We start from the raw sequence: 10,248 nt of genomic DNA on the forward strand, positions 1-10,248 counted from the left end.
GGTAGCAAACCAAGTACATAAATAAAACATTGAATACACATTCAAATCTTAACATGAAAAAGTATTTACAAAACGTAAGGCTTAATAAATGAAACCATTTAAAAATGAATTAATTTAAAAATCATAATGAAAAAAATATGGAAGTATATTATTTAAAACAACATCTAAAAAATCTTGAACACCAGAATTAAAATCTTAATTGCAGTCCCATCATTTTCTTTTTCTAAAAATGTTCAGTTCCTTGTTCCTTGAAATGGCAGTTCTCAAGTGCAGTTCTTGGGGTTCTCCCCCAGGAAATTTTGATGAAATTAGATGCTGTTTCCTGCATTCTGGAGTATTTTAACAGGTTGCTAAACACACTTTTACCTACGTAAATAAAGACTTGATTTCATTACTATTTTAGAGACATCAACTAGTCCATGTACGAATCACCCTGGTTTTAAACTCACTGCTGGCCAAGATCAGGAAATAAATGTGATAATTTATCAAACGAGTTTAGAGTGCCATTTTACTTTTTTTTCTATTCTTGATTTAGTTTATTTGTAACACATGACATTGTGCCAAGCAGTGCTGACTCAACTACCTGTTTTAAAATAAGAATATTAATAATTTTACCCAACGAACAGGTGTAATTATGATAATCACCTAAATTTACTGATGGGTCTATTCATAACCTAAGCTGACATGACATCATGCAACCTACAAATAAAAATACTAATAAGTTACTAAAATATTATTAAATAAGTAGCTTTTCATAAATATCAGGCCATTATTAAGTAATTTTAACTCATAAACCCAGTCTGGGATGAAGGACTGTGTGCAGGCAGAGCTGCTAACCTGGATCCATGCTGGGTATGTGTCCCCATTCGTGGCCCTGGCCCTGCTGATTTGTCACGCTCACCTCGGCCCTTCCATCACAGAAAATATGTTTCTTTAGCACATTTGACTGCATCTTGTACTACCCCCAGTTTCTTTGTTCACCTTTCTTTTTAACATACAGTACTTGCTAATTTTTCCTGCTCACCTTTCTTCTTCTTTCTGTTTTCCAATATTAGAGGGGCCGCTCATTGAACATTATCTAGCAGYTGCTGYGAAGGCAGCTGYRTCAGTATCAGCAGCATTTTWTGGGGTAAAAGAACAAAAACACAAGTGGCTGTGTAGCAGCCGCCTGACCCAACAGAACCGGCCACTCCAGAACTCACAGACAKCCAGCTCTGCACCCCTCAGTGATCCAMAGGTGTACACCCAGCACCGCGTTCTCATGGTCCATTTAAAGACGGCTCGGAAAATGTGTTACCGCATCTTAATAGCAGATTAAACAGTTGTAAAGGTAAAAAAAATTCGGGGAGACAGAGGGTACAGATACGGAAAGTGAGGGGGACATGTCCCACGCGTACCCCACGTCCATTAAGCCCATCGTCTCAATGTTAACTCTATGGTCAGTTCAGTTTACCATGCGTCTGTCTCGGGGACCCCTAGTGGCTGCRGGGCCCTAAGCAGCCGCTTAGTTTGCTTAAGCCTTGGGCCGGCTCTGGGTGGATTTTTCCCTAATTGTGATTGGTCGAATTGATTTGTCTTGTGGAGCCACTTAAAAAGGAAGTAATGATAATAGTAAAATAATGTGATTTATTGACTGCCTATGTACAGTTTTAAATAATTAAATGACTCAAATAAAAATTATTGTGAACATGTAAACATAATTTATTGACTTCAAATTTCATGAGCCAAATTGTTACACGTCCCTCCATATGTATGTCATTCAAATTTCATACAGATAGCACAAGTCTCAAGTTATGAATAAAATTAATCTAAAACTAGGTCTAAAACTAGATGATTCCTGCCCGACTTGACCAAGCTACTCCCCGCAGCCCCCAAGCTTCTTCAAACCCCACCATCAATCTAACCAATCACGTCTTGGGTCAACTCCTCCCACAAAATAAGAAACTCGTACTTAGTGACTGCAGAGACCCTCTTCTCGATTATCTCATAAAACTTGCATTTTAAGTGTAAACATTTTGAATTTTTGGAGACGTATCACGCATTTAAAGCCTTGTTTTTCCCATTTAAATCATCGAGTTGGGGTCTATATACAGTACAGTAAATTGGAACTGCAATGCTTTGATCTGAATTTCTCCTGATTGTAACTCCACAAGCCGTCTCAAAGCAACTCATTTTGACGCTGTTTCTTTAAATCCATGTAATGGAAGACTTGTCCACCCAGCTTTACATGTTGGATTCAGAGTCTGACTCCGAGCCAGAGGAGAATGAAGACCACCAAATTGTAGTTAGTAAGTCCAGACCTTACCAGGGTTGAAAAATATGACCCAAACCGAAAATAAAGATATCTACGCAGCACAGGGAGAAATTACATTCAAATTTTCTGCACTCATAGAATGTCCAAGTACGTAACAAAATGCATTTATCACCRAAAAACGTGGATTTTGCATAATATGGAAAAACTGAAACAGCACAGTAGAACTGGAATTACAACTTGAACTTCAAAATGTGACCATCAAGTTGCCGCTTACATTTGATTATATGTGGCTCGCATATTACTGAAACATCACCACTTGAATGGATCTGTACAATGATGGAATGGCTTCTGACTCGTCTATTAATTTCATTGTGTGTCAATGTGGGACAGAACTGACCTGAATAACATGATATGAGCCCCAGTTTAGAGCCATTTAAATAGATTAGTGAATGGCTACGTATAGAACAAAATAATAACCAGTGCTGTTGTCTCAGAGAAAGGCTGAATGCTTCTGTTAACAAGACAAAACAAAAAAAATGAGTTAGCTATAGTGCTATATGATGTGTGTCTACATGGTGAGTTTGGCTTGCAGTTTGTGAGAGTCTTACAGTGGCTCGTGTGGAGCTCTCTTGCAGGTCCCAAAGCAGTGCATGATTATCAGCCAATGAAATCACACGCTTGCCATCCCCCATGGGCTCCCACAGCACACTGTAAATACACAAAGACACACATGTGGCACATGAACACAAACAAAAGCTTACATAAAACCAGACTCCTGGCCATCGAGAACTCACGGATTGGTCAAATTTCTATGTAATCCACACATACAACCTGTAAAATCTGTGTTAAAACATAAAATTGATCTCATATTTTTAAGTTCGTTCTGAAAATGTTTGCAAATATATGCAACATATCAACATTATTTGTATGGAACTTGCTAAATGTATTCTCATCAGTCAAAATGCTTTGTAACAAAAGAGCAAATGGCCTGCATCTTTTTGATTGCCTTTGTAGTTTTATTGACAGTTTAAAGTACTTTACAGTGAAGGGCAAATTTTCCCCCATTTACATGGAATCACATTATAGAACTCAGAGAATTGTTCGAGACRTGGATTAGAGGATTCGAGGGAAATGACCCACTGGGCTCCCAATTGGAGGACAACTGCTAAATCCCCTGGCAACAGCATCTGAAGGAAAAAAAAGAAACACCACAAAGAAGAACTCACTACAATCAGCTCAGGAAACAAGTTTAAGGCTCCTGTAAAGTCTGGCTGTAATATTGTGTTTAAATTAATCTGTTTTAGGCTTTTMGTACCTCAAAACAGCACTTTAGAATCAGAAGCGCAACAAAATTGTACCAAAATTGGGTAACCGCAAGAACAAAGTATGTATAATAACAATACAGTAAAATAAAAATCACTAGTTAAAACATTTATTACTAAGCTATAAAATTGCAAAATAGTTAGGAATATGATGTAATGGTGCACGGCAATCATAGACATTTCTGTTTTGACAAAATAATAATTTATAGAAGAAGCAGCTGAATGGAAAGATTATATTTCTATATGCCAAACTCTAGAAATTTGTCTTGGCAGCTTGTTCTCTTTTGGTCTTTAGTTCACCTTAAATGCTGTATTACTTAGTATCTGAAAATGCAGAACATTTTGGTAAAAATGGCTACACAGAAAAAAAAATACATAATTTTTTGTTAAATAATCAACTTCCCTAACTACCTGATTGATGATAAAATGTTACTGATTTAAAACTAAATTTTAAAGTAAAAATTTGTATGATTCTGAAAATGTAAAAGTTTTTTTTCACTTCTTTTATTTTCCTGGCAAAGTATCATAAACATCTTGAGGAGGTTTGCGTTATTGGTTATGTGTGTGCGTGTGCAGTTAGTCATGTCACTTGATACCTGCAGTCTCCACTAATTACACTCTAGAATAAAATATTAATTGCCAATAAAAGTGACAATAACATAACTAAGCTATGCATGGTTGGCACAAAGTACTTATTGGCAAATCCTGCAGCCCAATTCTGTCAATCTAGCTTCACAAGAGTGGAACACACGGTTGCCTCACTGCTGCTAAAAAAATAGCTTTTACTGCATACTTTAYTTTGATCGCTCCCTGCATACAACCGTCTGCAGAGTATTGATTCTTTATTGCATGCCTCTTGGAGCTGTGAGTCTTCACTGCGCTCTACTTAAAGTTTGTATTATGTGCACAGGGCTGCTCTTAGTGTTTTTCATTGCTCCCTCGGCGTTGACTAGCTCACATGCATACATTTGTGCTTTCCTCTTAGTTTGGATGAATTCAGCGGCTRTATGAAGACAGAATGATAAAAGAGAAGTAAAATCTAAAACAAAAAGCAGTTATTTTACGACTGATTCCTGCCATACGTCATCGAAGTCAGAGATCTTGAAATGAGCTGAAAATAAATTTGGCCTCAAAATTTGCTTTTTAAGGATTTTAAAATGACTTTTTCCATAAAGAAGTGTAACTGCACTTAATCTGGGTCAAAAGAGCTGGGGATGCAGTGTGGATTTAGTTTTGGATGTCTGTTATTAAATGGCTGTCATTAAGAGGTTTACTAAATGATGCATTTTATTAAAGGAGTTCATCAATTAGACACTCCATTTTCTCAGACTCATTTGTCAAAATGAAGCCGTAGCAACAACGCCAACATATGAGAGTGCAAATGTTGCAGAAGGTGAGCGTGTTTGAGAGAGATAAAAGAAATGACTAAGGAAAGGAGGCAAGACAAAGCTGAAGTTTGCTTTTGGATTAAATTCAGGTTTCAAATATGCATAGTGCCATTAGAGATGGCAAAGCAGAGCGGGGGCGGGACTGAAGCAGGTAGAAGAGGGGCAAARGAGCAGTGTTTATTAGAGCTGTAAATTCAAGGCTGCTGAGGGATGGCTTTTACTGCCCTCCTGAGGAGCAAGCAGTCATGGACCCGGGAAGCAAAAAACAGGCAGCAACACACAAAGCATACAAACTTAGTCTCCTTTACAACACTGACTTCAAATTATGTCAACAAACAAACAAAAAAAAAGATCATTTCTGTATATTTTTCAAATTAAACTTAACCAAATGGGAGACATTTTACATTTTTAGGCAATAAAATATCTTGGCTCAAAGAAGTATATTTAATAAGGTTTAACTTTATTAGACTTATTTTTCTTTATGTTGTTGATGATGATGATGATTAGTAGCCGTGGTAGTGATGGTGGTAGGAGTACCGGTAGGAATATTAACAGTTTAGTATCATATCTGGAAGATTGTTGTGAGTCAAAAAGTATGTCTTCTCCTTTTGTTATATGCATGCACTCAGCTTTTGATATTTCTGAGAAAGATTACAATACTAAAACCACTTCAATGTTCTAATACAGTCTTACACAAAGAAATGCATCAGAGCGTTATACCTTTAAAAAAAACACCAAAAAGTAACTTCATCAAATCTATGCTGACTGCAGGAACCACACAAACATTTTAGGCCTCAATGGTTAAAACACTGAAATCAATGATAAATCAAGAAAAGTGTCCTGTTGAAGTTAAACACATTTTGTCAGATTTTAAACCCATCTTCCATCTGAATAAGACTATGTAAAACTATAATTATTTGTTAATTAATAATTCTGACCTTCATGTAACCCAAAGGGTTCCAATAAAAATGACAAGTGAAGGGTGAATATCATTAGCATGCCTTTATGAAAGTTAAATATCAACACGAGGAAAGTATTTATACTCTTTTTTTTTTGTTTTCAAAACCTTGTCTTTTTAGGTTTTACAATAACGATTCATGAAGAAGGTTATGAGTCAAATCATTAATGACCTAACCCTTGGTTTCTTCTAAAAACCAGCCCTGAAACACAACTAAACAGAATGTGAATACTATGAGTCCATATGCAAACAGGCATTAAAAACCGCAGTGCACATACCTTAGAAATAGAAATAGCATGACAGATCACTCCTCTTATACAAATACCCAAATGCATATTCATTAGTACACCACAGGATTAATTAAAATCTGTTCATTGCAATGGGATTTATACATTGTACATACTTCCCTACGGTTTCATGTGATACATAAAAAGTCAGTGAAAATTGGTGCGCAGCATCTTGTATAGCTTTTCTCGTTTATTAAATGCTAAAGTTGTGTGCATTTGACCTTGAGCTCTGCAACAAGCTGGCATCTGGAACAGTATGTAAATACTGTCAAGGAGAGCTGTGGGGGTTTCGCAGCCCCATATATCTAAGTCAGGGACAGGGATTCTCTTTTTCTTTGTCTTACTATGCAAGTCTCTCGCACTCAGGATTGTTCCCCCTCTACGCTRTGCTTTGCATGAATATGAGTTTAATCCCAGTCCGTCCTATATAAAGCCTACACAAACATATTGGGTGTATCTGCGTGTGCCTTTGCTCCTTCTGGATGAGATTTAGCCAGTGACAGCAAGAGCACACTCCCCAACAAACATACTCAGAGTCTCATTTATCTGTGTTGCATTTTGTGAGATCCAATTCCAGTTTCCAAAGGAGCATAGTTTTTGCAAAAATGCATCACGTTTTTAGAACTGCTAGAGTATTAAATTGCAAGTCTACAGTAGTTTTCATAACTTTTAACAATAATTATATGTAGTGGAGTTGCTTTGAAAAGCTGACTTTAAATGATTACAGTAGATCAGAGTTTGAGTAATGTAAAGTAGCAGATTATTTCAAACTTACTTTGAAAAAAAGTCACAACAGGACGTTCAGACTCAAAATCTGTATAYTGTGGTAATTATTAGGGGTGCAACGATACAGAAAATTCACGATTCGGTTCGGTTCGATACTTTAGTCTCACAATTCGATTTTTTTTTTTCGATACAAAGAGAAATTTCTGTGCCCTTTTTAACTTGAATTCATTGAAACTAATTATGATAATTTGTTTAACCTCAAAAGCACAGTTTTAAAATTAATCGTTGCTGAAACAGCAAGTTTCTCAGTGGATCTGCGCTCAAAAATGCAGCCTAGGTGGAGTAGTCGAACACAGATCCACTGATCCTTCAATACAGTGCATCTTAAGAAGACAAGTTGATAAAATAAATTTATAAAATCTGTATTGTTCGATACATCGCGTGTATTGAATCTAAAGCACTGTATTGAATGGTTCGATACGGGTACATGTATTGTTCCACCCCTAGTAATTATATTTCCTAAACCTAGCTATACATAAAAAAATAGATCCTTCCACCCCCAGCAGACTTAAAAAAATCAAAAATGTTAAAATAAATATTTTACTAATTTTGAAAATTCAGAAAAATTATTACTTTAATCCATCTAACCAAATTCATTTGACAGTAGGCATTGGTGTAGTTAATTTACTGTACATTTTTTACAAAACACTATGGTTCTGGTCCAATTAAGTAACATACTTTAAAAGGATTTGACTTTATATTATAATTAAGCACTAAGGTAAGTCAGATAAAGTACTTTAACAACTTGGCTGTTTCTGTGAGATTAGAAATGATGGGCAGAAGTTTTAAYAACCTCAAACTCTTCCGTAATGAACCTATCACCAACCTCAACTGCACCAAGATTATTTTCTGACCTCTATTTGCCAGCAGTGGAAAGGAAAAAAAAAAAAAAAAGATCATAAAACTCTGATCAGTGCTTCCATTGTGGTGATACACATTTATGCACAATGAGCTCATAAACTGTGATGCCGGGGCAGGGAAATTTAGGAACACTCACAGTGAAAACAATGCTTAGTTATCACAATAAACCAGCCTAYGCTCTGTCATGCATAGCTGTGCACGACCCACGAACAAAACGTAAAGATGTTTTTTGCACAAAAAAAGATTTAAAAACGAGGCTCGATGTAAAGCGTTTACACGTACAACTGAAAGGCTCCAACATTTCACCCAAACTGATCCCACAACATAACATGAGTGCATCTACACTCAAACACGCACAATTATAGCATAAAAATATTCTTTCACCTTTAGAAAATCAACCTCGTTTCCTATTGCATTCTCCCTCCTAGAGCTGTGATTGGTTCAAACCGCTCCGCGGGAATCGATTCACTCAACTGGCAAAGCTCTCAATCGAAGGTAAATGCAGGAGAAAGGCTAAGAAGGGGGGGGAAAACTGCCACGGAGCACACATAAGCACACATAAGCACACAGAAACATGATTTTTCTTAAGCTTTGTTTGGCCACTCTTTTGGGGTGTATTTTCTCGACATTTTCATTCGGCGCACGCTTCACAACAGGGCAGAGGCTCAAATGTTTGCCCACCCAAACAATGAGGGGATTTTGAGGAAGGAGAAAGTGTTTTGTTGGTGGGAGTGGAGAGACGCCAGCGAGCGGAAAACACACATGTGAGCAAAACGGGCAGACACGCCACAGTGGATGCAAACATGCATGGAGCAGGTGGACAAACACGCACACAAAACATTAAAAATAAAATCATAAGAATACCAACTCTTTGTCCTTTTTACTCGCATACAAACATGCACAGATTGGTGCAAGCTGCCAGTATTATCACAACGACTGAGGACAAGTGTGTGTGTGTGTGTGTGTGTCTGTTGTAGAGAGATGGAGGAGGTGGGCAGTAGACCAAAGCCATCCATCTCAGGAAGCCAATAGTGCACAGCATTGGGGGCAGGCTTCACAGCATTGAATTCACAGCCCAACAACACAAAAACACACAATATATACTGTATGTGCATAGCGTGGTGCCCTTGTGAGGGTTACAGCTCTCAGGGTGCTGAGATGGTGGTGCCCACCACCATCAATCTTTACCTAGCAGCCTTGCTCAAACCGGCCTTCAACACACACATTTAACACACTCCCTTCATCCGTACCACAACTAGAACCTCCTAAAAATACTTGTCACGTTAAAAAAACAATCTTAAACCCAAAACAAGCACTGAAATGGTGAACGGACAAACCAAGATGCCACAAAACACAACGTAAAAAATAAAAACACAACATCTTCTTTCTTCTTTGCATCTTTCCTTCTGCTGACCCCCCCCCCCCCCMCMCACACTCTCCCTCTCGTCTTTATCTCTACCTTGCAGACACTTGCTACAGTTCGCTAACTGATTGGCGCGTCTAAAAATGATAGCAATCATGAGGCAGACGATGAACAGCGGAGTAGAAGGGGGAATGACCATCGATTTTCATTCTCATAGGCAGTGAGTTATGGCGAGGAGCTCTGACTGTAAGACAAAAGGATCGAGCTGTGACTAAAATCTGAGATGTGGGCCAGTCAATAGTCCGATTCAGAGAAAAATAATAACGCACACACAAAGAGGAGAGACGTAGAGGAGACTTGTTTCTGGGTATAATGGAGTGTGTGGGCTGGTTCACTCTCTGAAGAACTAAACCGTGTCCATCTGTCACCAAGTGTGACTGTAAAACTAGCTCCTACATAGCACCTTTTTACTGCAGACCATTTAATTAGGATTGCAGCAATTAATTAGTTTTTTTTTTATTAATCCAGTGATGGCTTAATAATTAATTTTACAATTATTTTCAGTTCAGCTGGTAGTATTGTTTGGTTGTTAACTGATAAATAATAACCTGAACTTTATAAACTTTTAAGTCAAGCACTTTGTCAAAAAAAATTCAAATTTTCTGCAAGGCTGACGTTAAACACAACTAAACATCTATGCTRCTGGGAAAAGTGAGTTGGAAATTTACTGGCAAATGAGCACCACCCAAGGAGGTTCTATAGAACAGCTGGAGTACGCAGAAACCACGTGAGCGTGTGATCGGATGGTGAAGCTAATGGCTAACGCAAAACGGTCAAGAGTCTGGATTTCCCATTACTGTACGTGTTGACAACAGAGCAGAAAAAAAGGACTGATGATGTAGAAATCATTGGGCCTCATGCAAGAACTGTTCATATGTGCAGATTTGTTCTTAAGTTGTGCGTACGAGTGATTTAGGAGAATTTGTGACATTCACCAATGTTTTCATATTCTAAGATTTTTTTCAGATA

General features: G+C 37.6%; 1 protein-coding gene across 1 annotated transcript in view; it reads right to left on the reverse strand.

Moving 5' to 3' along the window:
- Positions 1 to 10,248, reverse strand: part of eipr1 (EARP complex and GARP complex interacting protein 1) — a 49,950-nt gene that overhangs the window by 26,747 nt on the left and 12,955 nt on the right. The window contains exon 5 of the mRNA XM_014029625.1: positions 2,863 to 2,962. Coding sequence (XP_013885079.1) covers positions 2,863 to 2,962 — 100 coding nt within the window. The remainder of the gene's footprint in view (positions 1 to 2,862; positions 2,963 to 10,248) is intronic.

The sequence above is a fragment of the Austrofundulus limnaeus genome, unplaced genomic scaffold (assembly GCF_001266775.1).
Source record: "Austrofundulus limnaeus strain Quisiro unplaced genomic scaffold, Austrofundulus_limnaeus-1.0 Scaffold929, whole genome shotgun sequence".
NCBI classification, from domain to species: Eukaryota; Metazoa; Chordata; class Actinopteri; order Cyprinodontiformes; family Rivulidae; genus Austrofundulus; species Austrofundulus limnaeus.